This window comes from Argopecten irradians, chromosome 2 (genome assembly GCF_041381155.1).
Source record: "Argopecten irradians isolate NY chromosome 2, Ai_NY, whole genome shotgun sequence".
Taxonomy (NCBI): Eukaryota; Metazoa; Mollusca; class Bivalvia; order Pectinida; family Pectinidae; genus Argopecten; species Argopecten irradians.
Genome location: NC_091135.1, coordinates 61,173,473 through 61,195,033, shown reverse-complemented (window position 1 = coordinate 61,195,033; position 21,561 = coordinate 61,173,473). Strand labels below are relative to the sequence as shown.

The 21,561-nt window shown below is 35.4% G+C and overlaps 1 protein-coding gene across 5 annotated transcripts in view; it reads left to right on the top strand.

The window, feature by feature from the left end:
* Window positions 1-21,561, top strand: part of LOC138316150 (putative ATP-dependent RNA helicase TDRD12) — a 106,294-nt gene that overhangs the window by 65,599 nt on the left and 19,134 nt on the right. For all 5 annotated transcript variants that reach the window (XM_069257690.1, XM_069257689.1, XM_069257688.1 and 2 more), the window contains 14 exons: window positions 3,675-3,850; window positions 4,786-4,871; window positions 6,358-6,504; window positions 6,782-6,871; window positions 10,124-10,188; window positions 14,558-14,686; window positions 15,033-15,093; window positions 15,595-15,662; window positions 15,822-15,897; window positions 16,126-16,178; window positions 19,543-19,677; window positions 19,951-20,029; window positions 20,601-20,701; window positions 20,987-21,133. In XM_069257690.1, coding sequence (XP_069113791.1) covers window positions 3,675-3,850; window positions 4,786-4,871; window positions 6,358-6,504; window positions 6,782-6,871; window positions 10,124-10,188; window positions 14,558-14,686; window positions 15,033-15,093; window positions 15,595-15,662; window positions 15,822-15,897; window positions 16,126-16,178; window positions 19,543-19,677; window positions 19,951-20,029; window positions 20,601-20,701; window positions 20,987-21,133 — 1,413 coding nt within the window. The remainder of the gene's footprint in view (window positions 1-3,674; window positions 3,851-4,785; window positions 4,872-6,357; window positions 6,505-6,781; window positions 6,872-10,123; window positions 10,189-14,557; window positions 14,687-15,032; window positions 15,094-15,594; window positions 15,663-15,821; window positions 15,898-16,125; window positions 16,179-19,542; window positions 19,678-19,950; window positions 20,030-20,600; window positions 20,702-20,986; window positions 21,134-21,561) is intronic.

Here is a 21,561-nt window from a genome sequence, read left to right as displayed (position 1 = left end):
CACCCCTCCTAATATAAGCGCCCCTCCCCATTTCTGGAGAAGAGTTGGTGATACTGTATTTACCATAATTAGCACCCCTTCCCCTATAAGTGCCCCTCCCCATTTCTGGAGAAGAGTTGGTGATACTGTATTTACCATAATTAGCACCCCTTCCCCTATAAGCGCCCCTCCCCATTTCTGGAGAAGAGTTGGTGATACTGTATTTACCATAATTAGCACCCCTTCCCCTATAAGGGTCCCTCCCCATTTCTGGTAAAGAGTTGGTGATACTGTATTTACCATAATTAGCACCCCTCCCCCTATAAGCGCCCCTCCCCATTTCTGGTAAAGAGTTGATGATACTGTATATACCATAATTAGCACCCCTCCCCCTATAAGGGTCCCTCCCCATTTCTGGTAAAGAGTTGGTGATACTGTATTTACCATGATTAGCACCCCTCCCCCTATAAGCGGCCCCCCCCATTTCTGGTAAAGAGTTGATGATACTGTATTTACCATAATTAGCACCCCTCACCCTATAAGGGTCCCTCCCCATTTCTGGTAAAGAGTTGGTGATACTGTATTTACCATAATTAGCACCCCTCCCCCTATAAGTGTCCCTCCCCATTTCTGGAGAAGAGTTGATGATACTGTATTTACCATAATTAGCACCCCTCACCCTATAAGGGTCCCTCCCCATTTCTGGTAAAGAGTTGGTGATACTGTATTTACCATAATTAGCACTCCTCCCCCTATAAGCGCCCCTCCCCATTTCTGGTAAAGAGTTGATGATACTGTATATACCATAATTAGCACCCCTCCCCCTATAAGGGTCCCTCCCCATTTCTGGTAAAGAGTTGGTGATACTGTATTTACCATGATTAGCACCCCTCCCCCTATAAGCGCCCTTCCCCATTTCTGGAGAAGAGTTGGTGATACTGTATTTACCATAATTAGCACCCCTCCCCCTATAAGCGCCCTCCTGATTTCTGGAGATAAGTTGGTGATACTGTATTTACCATAATTAGCACCCCTTCCCCTATAAGCTCCCCTCACCATTTCTTGAGAAGAGTTGGTGATACTGTATTTACCATAATTAGCACCCTTCCCCCTATAAGCGCCCCTCCCCATTTCTGGAGAAGAGTTGGTGATACTGTATTTACCATAATTAGCACCCCTCCCCCTATAAGCGCCCCTTCCCATTTCTGGAGAAGAGTTGGTGATACTGTATTTACCATAATTAGCACCCCTCCCAATATAAGCGCCCCTCCCCATTTCTGGAGAAGAGTTGGTGATACTGTATTTACCATAATAAGCACCCTTCCCACTATAAGTGCCCCTACCCATATCTGGAGAAGAGTTGGTGATACTGTATTTACCATAATTAGCACCCCTCCCCCTATTAGCGCCCATCCCAATTTCTGGTAAAGAGTTGATGATACTGTATTTACCATAATTAGCACCCCTCCCAATATAAGCGCCCCTCCCCATTTCTGGAGAAGAGTTGGTGATACTGTATTTACCATAATTAGCACCCCTCCCCCTATAAGCGACCCTCCCCATTTCTGGAGAAGAGTTGGTGATACTGTATTTACCATAATTAGCACCCCTCCCAATATAAGCGCCCCTCCCCATTTCTGGAGAAGAGTTGGTGATACTGTATTTACCATAATTAGCACCCCTCCCCCTATAAGCGCCCCTTCCCATTTCTGGAGAAGAGTTGGTGATACTGTATTTACCATAATTAGCACCCCTCCCAATATAAGCGCCCCTCCCCATTTCTGGAGAAGAGTTGGTGATACTGTATTTACCATAATAAGCACCCCTCCCACTATAAGTGCCCCTACCCATATCTGGAGAAGAGTTGGTGATACTGTATTTACCATAATTAGCACCCCTCCCCCTATAAGTGCCCCTACCCATTTCTGGAGAAGAGTTGGTGATACTGTATTTACCATAATTAGCACCCCTCCTAATATAAGCGCCCCTCCCCATTTCTGGAGAAGAGTTGGTGATACTGTATTTACCATAATTAGCACCCCTCCCCCTATAAGCGCCCCTCCCCATTTCTGGAGAAGAGTTGGTGATACTGTATTTACCATAATTAGCACCCCTTCCCCTATAAGCGCCCCTTCCCATTTCTGGAGAAGAGTTGGTGATACTGTTTTTACCATAATTAGCACCCCTTCCCCTATAAGGGTCCCTCCCCATTTCTGGTAAAGAGTTGGTGATACTGTATTTACCATAATTAGCACCCCTCCCCCTATAAGCGCCCCTCCCCATTTCTGGTAAAGAGTTGATGATACTGTATATACCATAATTAGCACCCCTCCCCCTATAAGGGTCCCTCCCCATTTCTGGTAAAGAGTTGGTGATACTGTATTTACCATGATTAGCACCCCTCCCCCTATAAGCGGCCCTCCCCATTTCTGGTAAAGAGTTGATGATACTGTATTTACCATAATTAGCACCCCTCACCCTATAAGGGTCCCTCCCCATTTCTGGTAAAGAGTTGGTGATACTGTATTTACCATAATTAGCACCCCTCCCCCTATAAGTGTCCCTCCCCATTTCTGGAGAAGAGTTGATGATACTGTATTTACCATAATTAGCACCCCTCACCCTATAAGGGTCCCTCCCCATTTCTGGTAAAGAGTTGGTGATACTGTATTTACCATAATTAGCACCCCTCCCCCTATAAGCGCCCCTCCCCATTTCTGGTAAAGAGTTGATGATACTGTATTTACCATAATTAGCACCCCTCCCCCTATAAGTGACCCTCCCCATTTCTGGAGAAGAGTTGGTGATACTGTATTTACCATAATTAGCACCCCTCCCAATATAAGCGCCCCTCCCCATTTCTGGTGAAGAGTTTAAGTTGTATGAACATCCTGATCCCATGGATATAACAATGTATTACAACATGCGATGCCTGTAACATCACTATTGTATCCCATATTACATTAACTTGCAAGTCTTTTACACATGAATCACGACATAATAATGCATCTCACAGGATAAAAGTCATAGACATGTTTACTGTAAGAGATTAATTTCTTTCATACCTACAGGTGTAATACTGGCTGGTCCAGGGCAATACACTCATGTCGCCTGCGGCTGTATTGCATGTCTACCCATGCAATAAAGCCTCGTGACGTCACGGCGTCAACAAAATCTCTATTTCTTCGGTAAAATTTAAACATTTTGTTCACAAATATGACTGGTTTTACTATAAAAGATGCACACGATGAAATTTGTGTTGAAAATATCACATAAAATGTCATGTATAGAAACTTGATTTCCGGTCGTGGATTTCTTCGAATTTATTTCAAAATGGCGGGATATATTAGTTGTAAAATTGCAATAAAACGTCGAGGTATGAAAGAAAAATACTCTTTCATAATTGGATATGAAGGATAGGGATATTCTACCCTCGGGATCACAAAATGTTGCAAAACCCTCGGCAAGCCTCGGGTTTTACTTCATTTTGTGACCCTCGGGTAGAATATCCCTATCCTTCATATCCACATATGAAAGAGTCTTATAGTATCGGGAGTACAGAAAGTTTGAAAATATTGCCGACTTTTTTTTTTTCGTCCACAACTTACATTTTAGTTCATTAATAGCAGAGTGTATTTTGACCTTTGGGCTGACACTTATCATCCGAGACATGAATGTTTTTGTATGTTATTAAGGTGGTACAGGGTGCGCATATTGAAGGAGTTGGAAGACAATATGGTGGAAGTGTTCCATGTAGACTTTGGGGACCAGGAATCTGTATCTAGGGATAACCTACAGAAGATTCCACAGGAGTTCCTTGAGCTTCCTTTCCAGGCCATTGAAGCTGGTCTCTCCCATGTGGTACCCCGGGGTATGTACTTTTTACACAAGCTTGTTTTCCTGGAATCTTATCATTTCTGGATGGGTTCTTCAAATTACCTTTCCTCTGGTTCATTTATCAGCTATTTTTGCTTTCTCTCAGGTAGTACTGAAGGGATTTTTTTTTGTAAAATCTATGTTGGTTGGTTCCAAGTTAAGATTAAAGTTTGTCAGAGTGAACTCCTTTCCTTGAGTATTCCTTTTGTATTTCCTAAGCGAGGTTTTGAAGCCTATACCTAGTATTTTCAATTGGGTTTGGTTGAGATATGAAGGCAGGACATTATTTCAATATACAATTTAGATAAGTAATTCTGGCATGCCATGGAATGGGAACAGACAGAGGGAGACATTCAATGCTACCCATATCCATTCTGTCCCATATCGTCCTATCCCTTTATATAATGGAGAAGGGGACATTTATTTCCTAGACATTACTTAATTACAGCAAAATTAGGAGTTGTTGGGTATCAATAGTTTGGTCAGTTGTAACCAATAAGATGGGCAGTCACTAATTCTGTAAAGGACCTTATATTGGGGTAAATTAGACAGGCTGTTAATACAATTATATAGACAGGATGTCTCTGGATCCAGTAGTTTCTAGGTTAATTTTGATAATATCATTTTTGGACTGATAGGTAAACATCTTAGCCTATATGTGTATAGGTTGACATCTTGTATTTTGTAAAATGAATTTCATTTGCCAAAATTTATTATAAAAAATGGTATGGATCTTTTTCAGCTTCATGTTTAGCTCTGATTTAGATGGTCAATATTTATAAGAAAATCATTGGATATACATCTTTAATTCATGTGAGTTGCTTGCTGCTATATTGAATCTAAATCAAGTGGTTAAATGTTTTCAATTATCTGAAGGTTCCTCTTATGTGATATATTGTAAATTGTAACTGGTGATATTTGCTTACTAAGGAGAGACCTGGGAAAAAGAGGCGGAAGATCTCATCTGGGACCTAGCTCACTATGTGACCAATGAGATGAAAGTCCTGACTGCTAAGGTTAGTAAATCTTAAGATTGATTAGGTTAACTAAAAAAAATAGAAAAACTTTAAATTTTTAGTGGACTATATCTGTGAAGATATTGAACTATGAAACTAAGTTCATATTTTAAGGTGTTTAGCTTAGCTGAGAAATTAAAACAATGGTTCCTTGTATGAGAAGTAGTTCAGAACATGTATTTACCATAGTACTCTTAAGGAATTGGTATCATTGACAGTGGAACATTCTTATCTGAATGAATCAGTATCACTGACAGTGGAATATTCTTATCTGAATGAATTGGTATCACTGACAGTGGAATATTCTTATCTGAATGAATCAGTATCACTGACAGTGGAATATTATTATCTGAATGAATCAGTATCACTGACAGTGGAACATTATTATCTAAATGAATCAGTATCACTGACAGTGGAACATTCTTATCTGAATGAATTGGTATCACTGACAGTGGAATATTCTTATCTGAATGAATTATCACTGACAGTGGAATATTCTTATCTGAATGAATCGGTATCACTGACAGTGGAACATTCTTAGTTGAATGAATCGGTATCACTGACAGTGGAATATTCTTATCTGAATGAATTGGTATCACTGACAGTGGAACATTCTTATTTTAATGAATCCGTATCACTAACAGTGGAATATTCTTATCTTAATGAATCAGTATCACTGACAGTGGAACATTCTTATCTGAATGAATCAGTATCACTAACAGTGGAATATTCTTATCTGAATGAATCAGTATCACTGACAGTAGAACATTCTTATCTGAATGAATTATCACTGACAGTGGAACATTCTTATCTTAATGAATCATTATCACTGACAGTGGAATATTCTTATCTGAATGAATCAGTATCACTGACAGTGGAATATTCTTATCTTAATGAATCAGTATCACTGACAGTGGAACAGTCTTATCTTAATGAATTGAATTGGTATCACTGACAGTGGAACAGTCTTATCTGAATGAATCAGTATCATTAACAGTGGAACATTCTTATCTGAATGAATTATCACTGACAGTGGAATATTCTTATCTGAATGAATCAGTATCACTGACAGTGGAATATTCTTATCTTAATGAATCAGTATCACTGACAGTGGAACATTCTTATCTTAATGAATTGGTATCACTGACAGTGGAACATTCTTATCTGAATGAATCGGTATCACTAACAGTGGAATATTATTATCTGAATGAATCATTATCACTGACAGTGGAACATTCTTATCTGAATGAATCATTATCACTGACAGTGGAATATTATTATCTGAATGAATCATTATCACTGACAGTGGAACATTCTTATCTGAATGAATCAGTATCACTAACAGTGGAATATTATTATCTGAATGAATCATTATCACTGACAGTGGAACATTCTTATCTTAATGAATCATTATCACTGACAGTGGAACATTCTTATCTGAATGAATCATTATCACTGACAGTGGAACATTCTGTGTTGTTTCCAGGTGGTAACTAAGCAGCAAGCGATGTATGCTGGTATCCATAAGTACTACGTAGAGCTGTATGACACCTCTAACAACTGTGATGTGAACCTGGCCCTGGAGCTTGTCTGGTCTGGATATGCCACGCCCACAGAGGATTCCACGTACCATGTAAATTCTTACCACAATACTTATAGAGATTTCCAAGTTGTATTGGAGCAAGACTATAGCTGACCTGACAATTGTACACTAAGGTGTTATTTAAATGGCATACAATTAAAGTTATCATGTACAGATTGATGGCACCTCAGTCTTCATTGATTACAAAGATAATAATTATAAACACATAATTTCATGACTCTTTCTAACCCTTTGTGATTTTCACTAGATTTGTGCCACATCACTGCAGCAAAATCTTGTATGGGTTAATTAATGATTGTAATTTCAGGATCTGTTTTCACCGCCCCAAGACAAACAGTTCTTCACCATCCCCATCCTCAAACTACTAGACCTGTGTAGTCAGATCTACTGGGGAAAGGTAACTACAAAAAGCTTCCATTAGTGTTGATTTTTATAATTTTCATGATTTCTGATGTAAGTGCATTATGTTCGAATTACTCTTATTATCATACTGAACACATTTATTAGCACACTCAACACACTTATAGTCATATTGAATGCACTTATTATCATACTGACCACACTTATTATCATACTGACCACACTTATTATCATCTGAACACACATATTATTACATTGAACACACTTATTATCATACTGACCACACTTATTATCATTGAACAAACTTACTATCATACTAAACAAGTATTTTCATACTGACCACACTTTTTATCATACTAAACACACTTATTATCATACTGGCCACACTTATTATCATACTGACCACACTTATCATTGAAGACACTTTTTATCAGACTGATCACACATATTATCATACTAAACACACTTATTATCATACAGACCACACTTATTATCATACTGACCACACTAATTTTCATACTGACCACACTTTTTACCTGACTAAACACACTTATTATCATACTGACCACACTAATTTTCATACTGACCACACTTTTTACCTGACTAAACACACTTATTATCATACTGACCACACTTATTATCATACTGACCACACTTATCATTGAAGACACTTTTTATCAGACTGATCACACATATTACCATACTAAACACACTTATTATCATACTAAACACACTTATTATCATACTAAACACACTTATTATCATACTAAACACACTTATTATCATACTAAACACACTAATTATCATACTAAACACACATATTATCATACTAAACACACATATCATACTAAACACACATATTATCATACTAAACACACTTATTATCATACTAAACACACTTATTATCATACTAAACACACTTATTATCATACTAAACACACTTATTACCATACTAAACACACTTATTATCATACTAAACACACTTATTATCATACTGACCACACACACTTATTATCATTGACACACTTATCATTGAAGACACTTTTTATCAGACTGATCACACATATTATCATACTAAACACACTTATTATCATACAGACCACACTTATTATCATACTGACCACACTAATTTTCATACTGACCACACTTTTTACCTGACTAAACACACTTATTATCATACTGACCACACTAATTTTCATACTGACCACACTTTTTACCTGACTAAACACACTTATTATCATACTGACCACACTTATTATCATACTGACCACACTTATCATTGAAGACACTTTTTATCAGACTGATCACACATATTACCATACTAAACACACTTATTTTCATACTAAACACACTTATTATCATACTAAACACACTTATTATCATACTAAACACACTTATTATCATACTAAACACACTAATTATCATACTAAACACACTTATTATCATACTAAACACACATATTACCATACTAAACACACATATTATCATACTAAACACACTTATTATCATACTAAACACACTTATTATCATATTAAACATACTTATTATCATACTAAACACACTTATTATCATACTAAACACACTTATTATCATACTAAACACACTTATTATCATACTAAACACACTTATTATCATACTAAACACACTTATTATCATACTAAACACACTTATTATCATACTAAACACACTTACTATCATACTGATCACACTTATTATCATTCTAAACAAACTTATTATCATACTAAACACACTTATTATCATTCTAAACACACTTATTATCATACTGAACACACTAATTTTCATACTGACCACACTTATTATCAGACTGACCACACTTATTATCATACTGACCACACTTATCATTGAAGACACTTTTTATCAGACTGATCACACACATATTATCATACTAAACACACTTATCATCAAACTAAACAAAACTAACACACTTATTATCATACTAAACACACTTATTATCATACTAAACACACTTATTATCATACTAAACACACTTATTATCATACTAAACACACTTATTATCATACTAAACACACTTATTATCATACTAAACACACATATTATCATACTAAACACACTTATTATCATACTAAACACACATATTATCATACTAAACACACTTATTATCATACTAAACACACTTATTATCATACTAAACACACTTATTATCATACTAAACACACTTATTATCATACTAAACACACTTATTATCATACTAAACACACTTATTATCATACTAAACACACTTATTATCATACTAAACACACTTATTATCATACTAAACACACTTATTATCATACTAAACACACATATTATCATACTAAACACACTTATTATCATACTAAACACACTTATTTTCATACTAAACACACATATTACCATACTAAACACACTTATTATCATACTAAACACACTTATTACCATACTGAACACACTTATTATCATTCTAAACACACTTATTATCATACTAAACACAATATCATACTAAACACACATATTATCATACTAAAACACACATATTATCATACAAACAACTATTATCATACTAAACACACTTATTATCATACTAAACACACACTTATTATCATACTAAACACACTTATTATCATACTAAACACACTTATTATCAAACACATACTACTAAACACACACATATTATCATACTAAACACACTTATTATCATACTAAACACACATATTATCATACTAAACACACATATTATCATACTAAACACACAATCATACTAAACACACTTATTATCATACTAAACACACTTATTTATCATACTAAACACACTTATTATCATACTAAACACACTTATTACCATACTGAACACAAAAGCTTAGTGTGCTGAATATTGTTTTATTGATCTCATACTGGGTAAACAGAGTTGTGAAATTCCCACTGGTGTTATTCAGTAATGGAAGTTTGGTGTGATGGGCAAAATATTATATTTACGCCCAAATTGTTATTATGTTATTTTAATTTACATTAAAACTGAACATATATCTAACCTCATTAAGGAGAAAATGGGTTCATCAGTCTGCTACTTCTGAGTAAAAAGATTTTAGTTGATCTTGAGTATTTATGTCATCCGTTTTTATTCAGACTTTCTTAATATACCATTATATTGTCTGTGATCATGTTCATCTGTATTCCAAATGAAAAATATGGCCAACAAGATACATATGTCAGATTTTGGACAAAATTTTTTTATTTCTGTAATTGTGGTTGCTCCATTTGATATTTTAATTTTTTTTTCTTATAAATTTAGGGAGATAGCAAAGCTGTGACAGCTGGTAAAGAGGTCCAGAAAATGGTCAGGTCATGTGCGAAAAGGTAAGATTTACTTAGGTATAAAGAGTGACACTTTTGGTTGATTACTTCACTTTGGGATAATTAAGATATTTACCATAAATAAAAACATTCTGTTTATAATTGGATTTACTTTCTTTTTTTTCTATGTGTGGTTTACTAGGAAAATACATTTTGTAAGTGCTGCTTCTACACAGAAACTCAGTCCTTTGATGTGGTAAATTTGAAAGTAATGTTCATTAGTTATATGCTAAAGAGGGTTGCTTATAAACATGTATCCCAATATGGATATCAATAAATGAGGCTGAAAACAATTTTCTTTCTTGCAGATGTTTTGCACTTCTTTGCAGAAACCCTCTCAACTTTATAGCCTTAACCTTGTTGTTTGTCTATTTCAGTAAGCCCCTCAACCTTATTGCCTTGTTGTTTGTCTATTTCAGTAAGCCCCTCAGCTATATAGCCTTGTTGTTTGTCTATTTCAGTAAGCCCCTCAACCTTATATCCTTGTTATTTGTCTATTTCAGTAAGCCCCTCAACCTTATTGCCTTGTTGTTTGTCTATTTCAGTAAGCCCCTCAGCTATATAGCCTTGTTGTTTGTCTATTTCAGTAAGCCCCTCAGCTGTATAGCCTTGTTGTTTGTCTATTTCAGTAAGCCCCTCAGCTGTATAGCCTTGTTGTTTGTCTATTTCAGTAAGCCCCTCAACCTTATATCCTTGTTATTTGTCTATTTCAGTAAGCCCCTCAACCTTATTGCCTTGTTGTTTGTCTATTTCAGTAAGCCCCTCAACCTTATTGCCTTGTTGTTTGTCTATTTCAGTAAGCCCCCTCGACCTGATATCCTTGTTATTTGTCTATTTCAGTAAGCCTCCCAACCTTATATCCTTGTTGTTTGTCTTTTTCAGTAAGCCCCTCAACCTTATAGCCTGGTTGTTTGTCTATTTCAGTAAGCCCCTTAACCTTATATCCTTGTTGTTTGTCTATTTCAGTAAGCCCCTCAACCTTATTGCCTTGTTGTTTGTCTATTTCAGTAAGCCCCTCAGCCTTATTGCCTTGTTGTTTGTCTATTTCAGTAAGCCTCCCAACCTTATATCCTTGTTGTTTGTCTATTTCAGTAAGCCTCCCAACCTTATATCCTTGTTGTTTGTCTATTTCAGTAAGCCCCTCAACCCTATAGCCTTGTTGTTTGTCTATTTCAGTAAGCCCCTCAACTTTATAGCCTGGTTGTTTGTCTATTTCAGTAAGCCTCCCAACCTTATAGCCTTGTTGTTTGTCTATTTCAGTAAGCCCCTCAACCTTATAGCCTGGTTGTTTGTCTATTTCAGTAAGCCCCTCAACCTTATATCCTTGTTGTTTGTCTATTTCAGTAAGCCTCCCAACCTTATAGCCTTGTTGTTTGTCTATTTCAGTAAGCCTCCCAACCTTATATCCTTGTTGTTTGTCTATTTCAGTAAGCCTCCCAACCTTATATCCTTGTTGTTTGTCTATTTCAGTAAGCCCCTCAACCTTATATCCTTGTTATTTGTCTATTTCAGTAAGCCTCCCAACCTTATATCCTTGTTGTTTGTCTATTTCAGTAAGCCCCTCAACCTTATAGCCTGGTTGTTTGTCTATTTCAGTAAGCCCCTCAACCTTATATCCTTGTTGTTTGTCTATTTCAGTAAGCCCCTCAACCTTATATCCTTGTTGTTTGTCTATTTCAGTAAGCCCCTCAACCTTATAGCCTTGTTGTTTGTCTATTTCAGTAAGCCCCTCAACCCTATATCCTTGTTGTTTGTCTATTTCAGTAAGCCCCTCACCTTATTGCCTTGTTATTTGTCTATTTCAGTAAGCCCCTCAACATTATAGCCTTGTTGTTTGTCTATTTCAGTAAGCCCCTCAACCTTATTGCCTTGTTGTTTGTCTATTTCAGTAAGCCCCTCAGCTATATATCCTTGTTGTTTGTCTATTTCAGTAAGCCTCCCAACCTTATATCCTTGTTGTTTGTCTATTTCAGTAAGCCCCTCAACCTTATAGCCTGGTTGTTTGTCTATTTCAGTAAGCCCCTCAACCTCATAGCTTTGTTGTTTGTCTATTTCAGTAAGCCCCTCAACCTTATAGCCTTGTTGTTTGTCTATTTCAGTAAGCCCCTCAACCTTATAGTCTTGTTCTTTGTTTAATTCAGTAAGCCCCTCAACCTTATTGCCTTGTTGTTTGTCTATTTCAGTAAGCCCCTCAACCTTATTGCCTTGTTGTTTGTCTATTTCAGTAAGCCCCTCAACCTTATAGCCTTGTTGTTTGTCTATTTCAGTAAGCCCCTCAACCTTATTGCCTTGTTGTTTGTCTATTTCAGTAAGCCCCTTAACCTTATATCCTTGTTGTTTGTCTATTTCAGTAAGCCCCTCAACCTTATTGCCTTGTTGTTTGTCTATTTCACTAAGCCCCTCAACCTTATTGCCTTGTTGTTTGTCTATTTCAGTAAGCCCCTCAACCTTATATCCTTGTTGTTTGTCTATTTCAGTAAGCCCCTCAACCTTATTGCCTTGTTGTTTGTCTATTTCAGTAAGCCCCTCAACCTTATATCCTTGTTGTTTGTCTATTTCAGTAAGCCCCTCAACCTTATTGCCTTGTTGTTTGTCTATTTCAGTAAGCCCCTCAACCTTATATCCTTATTGTTTGTCTATTTCAGTAAGCCCCTCAGCTATATAGCCTTGTTGTTTGTCTATTTCAGTAAGCCCCTCAACCTTATATCCTTGTTGTTTGTCTATTTCAGTAAGCCCCTCAACCTTATTGCCTTGTTGTTTGTCTATTTCAGTAAGCCCCTCAACCTTATAGCCTTGTTGTTTGTCTATTTCAGTAAGCCCCTCAACCCTATATCCTTGTTGTTTGTCTATTTCAGTAAGCCCCCCAACCCTATATCCTTGTTGTTTGTCTATTTCAGTAAGCCCCCCAACCCTATATCCTTGTTGTTTGTCTATTTCAGTAAGCACCTCAACCTTATAGCCTTGTTGTTTGTCTATTTCAGTAAGCCCCTCAACCCTATATCCTTGTTGTTTGTTTATTTCAGTAAGCCCCTCAGCCTTATTGCCTTGTTGTTTGTCTATTTCAGTAAGCCCCTCAACCTTATAGCCTTATTGTTTGTTTATTTCAGTAAGCCCCTCAACCTTATTGCCTTGTTGTTTGTCTATTTCAGTAAGCCCCTCAACCTTATTGCCTTGTTGTTTGTCTATTTCACTAAGCCCCTCAACCTTATAGCCTTGTTGTTTGTCTATTTCAGTAAGCCCCTCAACCTTATTGCCTTGTTGTTTGTCTATTTCAGTAAGCCCCTCAACCTTATATCCTTGTTGTTTGTCTATTTCAGTAAGCCCCTCAACCTTATTGCCTTGTTGTTTGTCTATTTCAGTAAGCCCCTCAACTCAAACCTATATCCTTATTGTTTGTCTATTTCAGTAAGCCCCTCAGCTATATAGCCTTGTTGTTTGTCTATTTCAGTAAGCCCCTCAACCTTATTGCCTTGTTGTTTGTCTATTTCACTAAGCCCCTCAACCTTATTGCCTTGTTGTTTGTCTATTTCAGTAAGCCCCTCAACCTTATTGCCTTGTTGTTTGTCTATTTCAGTAAGCCCCTCAACCTTATATCCTTGTTGTTTGTCTATTTCAGTAAGCCCCTCAACCCTATATCCTTGTTGTTTGTCTATTTCAGTAAGCCCCTCAACCTTATAGCCTTGTTGTTTGTCTATTTCAGTAAGCCCCTCAACCCTATATCCTTGTTGTTTGTCTATTTCAGTAAGCCCCTCAGCCTTATTGCCTTGTTGTTTGTCTATTTCAGTAAGCCCCTCAACCTTATAGCCTTGTTGTTTGTCTATTTCAGTAAGCCCCTCAACCTTATTGCCTTGTTGTTTGTCTATTTCAGTAAGCCCCTCAACCCTATATCCTTGTTGTTTGTCTATTTCAGTAAGCCCCTCAACCTTATTGCCTTGTTGTTTGTCTATTTCAGTAAGCCCCTCAACCTTATAGCCTTGTTGTTTGTCTATTTCAGTAAGCCCCTCAACCTTATAGCCTTGTTGTTTGTCTATTTCAGTAAGCCCCTCAACCTTATTGCCTTGTTGTTTGTCTATTTCAATAAGCCCCTCAACCCTATATTCTTGTTGTTTGTCTATTTCAATAAGCCCCTCAGCCTTATTGCCTTGTTGTTTGTCTATTTCAGTAAGCCCCTCAACCTTATTGCCTTGTTGTTTGTCTATTTCAGTAAGCCCGTCATTCTTATAGCCTTGTTGTTTGTCTATTTCAGTAAGCCCCTCAACCTTATTGCCTTGTTGTTTGTCTATTTCAGTAAGCCCCTCAACCTTATAGCCTTGTTGTTTGTCTATTTCAGTAAGCCCCTCAACCTTATAGCCTTGTTGTTTGTCTATTTCAGTAAGCCCCTCAACCTTATTGCCTACGGTGGTTTGAAGGCAATTATAAAGTTGATTGGCCGAGTCGGGTTTGAGGATATTCACAAAAGTCTGATGGACAGTTTAACCATGGCAGCTTCCAAACATGATAGGTATCTTAAAATAGTCTTATCTTATACCTGTAGTTTGTTACACAATTATAGACTTCAGATTAGGTGTATATAGGATTTTATTGATACAAGAAAAATATTTCATAGTTAATACTAATGACATCAAAAAATCCATTTCTAATGACATGCTTGTGTATTTGATAACTGATGTGAAGCTGTATTTTACTATAAATAAATAGGATGAAAGATGCAATAAATTTCATTTTTGTATATGGAGAATAGAAACTTAAGTTTTGAGGAGTTAGTTTACATGTATATAATGTCAAACTTGATAAAATTTGAAATTGTTTTAAATTGCATGTACTTAAAGATTTATTTTCTTTTTCAGAATATGTGAAGAAATTGTAGAACAAGAAGGATGTGTTGGCTTGGTGAACAGTCTAGAACAGGTGTGATATCTAGCTGTAACACGAAAATCATGTTGGTCCTTTCTGTGAATGGGGAGGGACATTCCAAGTGTAAAAAGATATCTCTCTTCCACTCTTTTATTAGCTCACCTGGTCTGAAGGACCGAGGTGAGCTTATGGGATACCGGGACGTCCGCCGTCCGCCGTCGGTCAACAATCGACTTCTTCTCTATAACTGCTGCTCGGATTTCAATAAATTTGGCTGGTACCATCCTTATGGGCTACTAACTCAAAATTGTACAAATGATGGGGCTGACCCCCCAGGGGCCTGAGGGGTGGGGCCAAAAGGGGTCAATTTGGCTATTTCCATATAAACGACTTCTTCTCTGAAACTAAGCATGGGATAGTACCCATAATGCAATGGTAGCATCCTTATAGGGTGGGGATTCAAAATTGTACAAATGATGGGGCTGACCTAGAGGTTGTACATACTTTTCTTACTAATGTTACAAATCGTTATTGTATGCATGTATTTTATTTCAGACCAACAGGCCCTGGTTACAAGAACAAGTTTTAATTGCTATGGGAAAGTTTCTGGATATCAGCATCAGGTAAGTAGATATAGACATAATGTGTTAATAAGCCAACATAGGAGTATAAGGTGTCTGCCTTATTTTGAACGCTGTATACTCTATAGATTTTTACCCTGCTTTAAATATTGTATAATTTTATCAGTCTCTGCCTTATTTTGAATGCTATATGATTTGTAGATTTTTGCCCTGTTTTGAAGAGGAGGGAGTGGTGCGGACTTTGTGTGAACTGTTGGACTCCTCACATGAGTTTAAGGTTTGTCAAATATACAATATGTACATGTACCATAAAATGCACTAGACGTTCAGCCTATTGATGTATTGACATTTCATACTGTTATCAATAGAATCACTTGTGTCATATTTTCGCCACTGGTAGGTACTGGGCAGAAATGTTGTACCCCAGTAAGTTGTTTTTATGCTGTTAGCAATGTCTTGTCTTTTTGAATGCTTAAGATACAATTGATTTTGATTTTATTTTAAGGTACAGGCTGCTACATGTCAAACCCTGAGAAAGATGTGTCGATTGTCCGAAGCGTAAGTTTTATCTGTACTATATTGTCTAACCCAGTAGAAGTGGCTAAGAGACCAAATTTAAGACCTGTTGCATGCTGAGGTCAAGGGCTTGTCAAGTTTGTTCAAATAAATATTGCTTGAACTAGATAACAAGGGTCAGATAAAGCTAAACTAATTTAATACTAAGAAGTCCTGGCATCTGATATTTGGCCTTAAGGATGATGAAAAGGCTACTAATTTTATTTATATACTGCAATTTGGGCCAGTAGCATGCAGAGTATAAAGTACTACAAAGTTTGCACAAATGATCTTGACCTGGCTATATTGTATATTTAGGTGTTAGATTGACCTTAAGAGGTTGTATTTGTTAGATTGACCTTAAGAGGTTATATATTTGTTAGATTGACCTTAAGATGTTGTATATTTGTTAGATTGACCTTAAGAGGTTGTATATTTGTTAGATTGACCTTAAGAGGTTGTATATTTGTTAGATTGACCTTAAGATGTTGTATATTTGTTAGATTGACCTTTGTTAGATTGACCTTAAGATGTTGTATATTTGTTAGATTGACCTTAAGAGGTTGTATATTTGTTAGATTGACCTTAAGATGTTGTATATTTGTTAGATTGACCTTAAGAGGTTGTATATTTGTTAGATTGACCTTAAGATGTTGTATATTTGTTAGATTGACCTTAAGAGGTTGTATATTTGTTAGATTGACCTTAAGAGGTTGTATATTTGTTAGATTGACCTTAAGATGTTGTATATTTGTTAGATTGACCTTAAGAGGTTGTATATTTGTTAGATTGACCTTAAGATGTTGTATATTTGTTAGATTGACCTTAAGATGTTGTATATTTGTTAGATTGACCTTAAGAGTTGTATATTTGTTAGATTGACCTTAAGATGTTGTATATTTGTTAGATTGACCTTAAGATGTTGTATATTTGTTTAGATTGACCTTAAGATGTTGTATATTTGTTAGATTGACCTTAAGAGGTTGTATATTTGTTAGATTGACCTTAAGATGTTGTATATTTGTTAGATTGACCTTAAGATGTTGTATATTTGTTAGATTGACCTTAAGAGGTTGTATATTTGTTAGATTGACCTTAAGAGGTTGTATATTTGTTAGATTGACCTTAAGATGTTGTATATTTGTTAGATTGACCTTAAGATGTTGTATATTTGTTAGATTGACCTTAAGAGGTTGTATATTTGTTAGATTGACCTTAAGAGGTTGTATATTTGTTAGATTGACCTTAAGATGTTGTATATTTGTTAGATTGACCTTAAGAGGTTATATATTTGTTATTGACCTTAAGAGGTTGTATATTTGTTAGATTGACCTTAAGAGTTGTATATTTGTTAGATTGACCTTAAGAGGTTGTAATTTGTTAGATTGACCTTAAGATGTTGTATATTTGTTAGATTGACCTTAAGATGTTGTATATTTGTTAGATTGACCTTAAGATGTTGTATATTTGTTAGACTGACCTTAAGAGGTTGTATTTTTGTTAGATTGATCTTAAGATGTTGTATATTTGTTAGATTGACCTTAAGATGTTGTATATTTGTTAGATTGACCTTAAGATGTTGTATATTTGTAAGATTGACCTTAAGAGTTGTATATTTGTTAGACTGACCTTAAGAGGTTGTATTTTTGTTAGATTGATCTTAAGATGTTGTATATTTGTTAGATTGACCTTAAGAGGTTATATATTTGTTAGATTGACCTTAAGATGTTGTATATTTGTTAGATTGACCTTAAGAGGTTGTATATTTGTAAGATTGACCTTAAGAGGTTGTATATTTGTTAGATTGACCTTAAGATGTTGTATATTTGTAAGATTGACCTTTAGAGGTTATATATTTGTTAGATTGACCTTAAGAGGTTGTATATTTGTTAGATTGACCTTAAGATGTTGTATATTTGTTAGATTGACCTTAAGAGGTTGTATATTTGTTAGATTGACCTTAAGAGGTTGTATATTTGTTAGATTGACCTTAAGAGGTTATATATTTGTTAGATTAACCTTAAGATGTTGTATATTTGTTAGATTGACCTTAAGAGGTTATATATTTGTTAGATTGATCTTAAGAGGTTGTATATTTGTTAGATTGACCTTAAGATGTTGTATATTTGTTAGATTGACCTTAAGATGTTGTATATTTGTTAGATTAACCTTAAGAGGTTATATATTTGTTAGATTGATCTTAAGAGGTTGTATATTTGTTAGATTGACCTTAAGATGTTGTATATTTGTTAGATTGACCTTAAGATGTTGTATATTTGTTAGATTGACCTTAAGAGGTTATATATTTGTTAGATTGACCTTAAGAGGTTGTATATTTGTTAGATTGACCTTAAGAGGTTGTATATTTGTTAGATTGACCTTAAGAGGTTGTATATTTGTTAGATTGACCTTAAGAGGTTGTATATTTGTTAGATTGACCTTAAGATGTTGTATATTTGTTAGATTGACCTTAAGAGGTTGTATATTTGTTAGATTGACCTTAAGATGTTGTATATTTGTTAGATTGACCTTAAGAGGTTGTATATTTGTTAGATTGACCTTAAGAGGTTGTATATTTGTTAGATTGACCTTAAGAGGTTATATATTTGTTATATTGACCTTAAGATGTTGTATATTTGTTAGATTGACCTTAAGATGTTGTATATTTGTTAGATTGACCTTAAGAGGTTGTATATTTGTTAGATTGACCTTAAGAGGTTGTATATTTGTTAGATTGACCTTAAGAGGTTATATATTTGTTATATTGACCTTAAGATGTTGTATATTTGTTAGATTGACCTTAAGAGGTTGTATATTTGTTAGATTGACCTTAAGATGTTGTATATTTGTTAGATTGACCTTAAGAGGTTGTATATTTGTTAGATTGACCTTAAGAGGTTATATATTTGTTAGATTGACCTTAAGATGTTGTATATTTGTTAGATTGACCTTAAGAGGTTATATATTTGTTATATTGACCTTAAGATGTTGTATATTTGTTAGATTGACCTTAAGAGGTTGTATATTTGTTAGATTGACCTTAAGAGGTTGTATATTTGTTAGATTGACCTTAAGAGGTTATAGATTTGTTATATTGACCTTAAGATGTTGTATATTTGTTAGATTGACCTTAAGAGGTTGTATATTTGTTAGATTGACCTTAAGAGGTTGTATATTTGTTAGATTGACCTTAAGAGGTTGTATATTTGTTAGATTGACCTTTAGAGGTTGTATATTTGTTAGATTGACCTTAAGATGTTGTATATTTGTTAGATTGACCTTAAGATGTTGTATACTCCAAAATAGCCTTAGAGCTGCTGTTGGATGTCAGTATCATTTATAGTATGATTGGTAACCTTACTTCCAGGGCTTTATTGATGGCTTTTGACCACAAGGTCTGCTCCAGACTGATCAGCTGTTTTGGAGATGGAGAAGAGGATGTCGACCAAGGCGTTGCTATGGCTGCCATGGAGCTCTTGGATACTCTGGTGGAAAAGAACGAGTAAGCAAAATAAAGAACAATTTCGCACATGAAGGTCAAATAAATTGAAGGATTTGTAAAAAGTACTTCATCTAGAGAAAAAGAAATTTGACATTTCTACAGCAGAGTCCTGTATAGAACACTTTGTAAACATTTTGTCAAGATGCATTGTTCTTTTATACTTGTTCATTAAATCTTTACAAGTTGTAAAGAACTGAATACTTAGAAGAGCCAGATAGATGGCAAGAAGAGGTTTTGTGTAAAGATTAACTCTAGTATATGTTTTTCCCTCAGAAACAATGAAGATAGTTTGGTTAAACCCAAGCTGGTGAAGTGTGTTGTGGGTTACCTCAAACATACAGAGAATGAGACGGTAGGTAGCCTAGTTATTGAACAAAATCATTTATAAACTTTCAGAATGAGACTGTAGGTGGCCAAATCATTGAACAAAATCATTTATAAATTTTCAGAATGAGACTGTAGGTGGCCAAATCATTGAACAAAATCATTTATAAACTTTCAGAATGAGACAGTAGGTGGCCAAATCATTGAACAAAATCATTTATAAACTTTGAGACATTCTGATTTAAATGTACAATTATTCTGGATTATAGAAAGATTCAGTTACATCACATACTAAGTCAGAGTTATTGGTCACTACCAGGTAATGGAGAGCTTTTGATTTGTCCTATTTAAAATATTGTCTAGATTTCATAAGTTATTTTTGTTAAGAAGAATACAAATAAATGCCAGTCCCTGACCTCTGAAATTAAAATACAGTTCAGACGTGATAAAGTTAGATAATTTTGTTATTTTATAAATACATGTAATACAGTATATGAAAAATATATTATCTTTTGCAAAAGAAATCCAAAGTTTTGCACTTATTATCATGTTAACATGATTTTGAATGACTAGTTACATTTTGGTTCCTTATATTGTAGGGCTTACTGTGTGGATTGAGATACTGTGACTATTATGGTAACCTAAACAGAAGAAATAAGACGACCCTGCTACAATTGGAATTAGTACCTACACTTGACAGGTAAGGTGTCAAAGGTCAAGGTCAAACCTGGAACATATCAAAACATAACTTTATTTGACATGCAGATTGATACAAACAATACTTCATTAACAAACTATTGACCTTGACCTACATTCATGATTGTGTATGTTATTGCCTGTCCTTGGTCACATCTGACCCCTTTGGTCACATATGACTCACTAAGCTATAAAAATAATAACTTTTATCATAACTGAATTGTGTAAATAAAAACACCAGTAACCTTGATCTGTTGAATTATATTAGATATGATATTTTGTTGAACAGGTTACTAGATCTACCTTGCCTGAGCTCCGATATCCGGGACATGTGCTTGGAACAGAAGTCTAGCCTCGTTATCAATGTCCAATCATCACAGACTATAAAGAACACTCCAATATGTCAGGCCAAAGCTCCGAATGACCATGTACACAGGTAATGTAGTCCCTTCACACCTGTAGTCGTGTAGTTTCTGGTCCAGATAATGTAGACCTTCCACACCTGTAGTGTGTAGTTTCTGGTCCAGATAATATAGACCTTCCACACCTGAAGTTATGTAGTTTCTGGTCCAGATAATGTAGACCTTCCACACCTGTAGTTGTGTAGTTTCTGGTCCAGATAATGTAGACCTTCTACACCTGTAGTTGTGTAGTTTCTGGTCCAGATAATGTAGACCTTCTACACCTGTAGTTGTGTAGTTTCTGGTCCAGATAATGTAGACCTTCTACACCTGTAGTTGTGTAGTTTTGGTCCAGATAATGTAGACCTTCTACACCTGTAGTTGTGTAGTTTCTGGTCCAGATAATGTAGACCTTCCACACCTGTAGTTGTGTAGTTTCTGGTCCAGATAATGTAGACCTTCT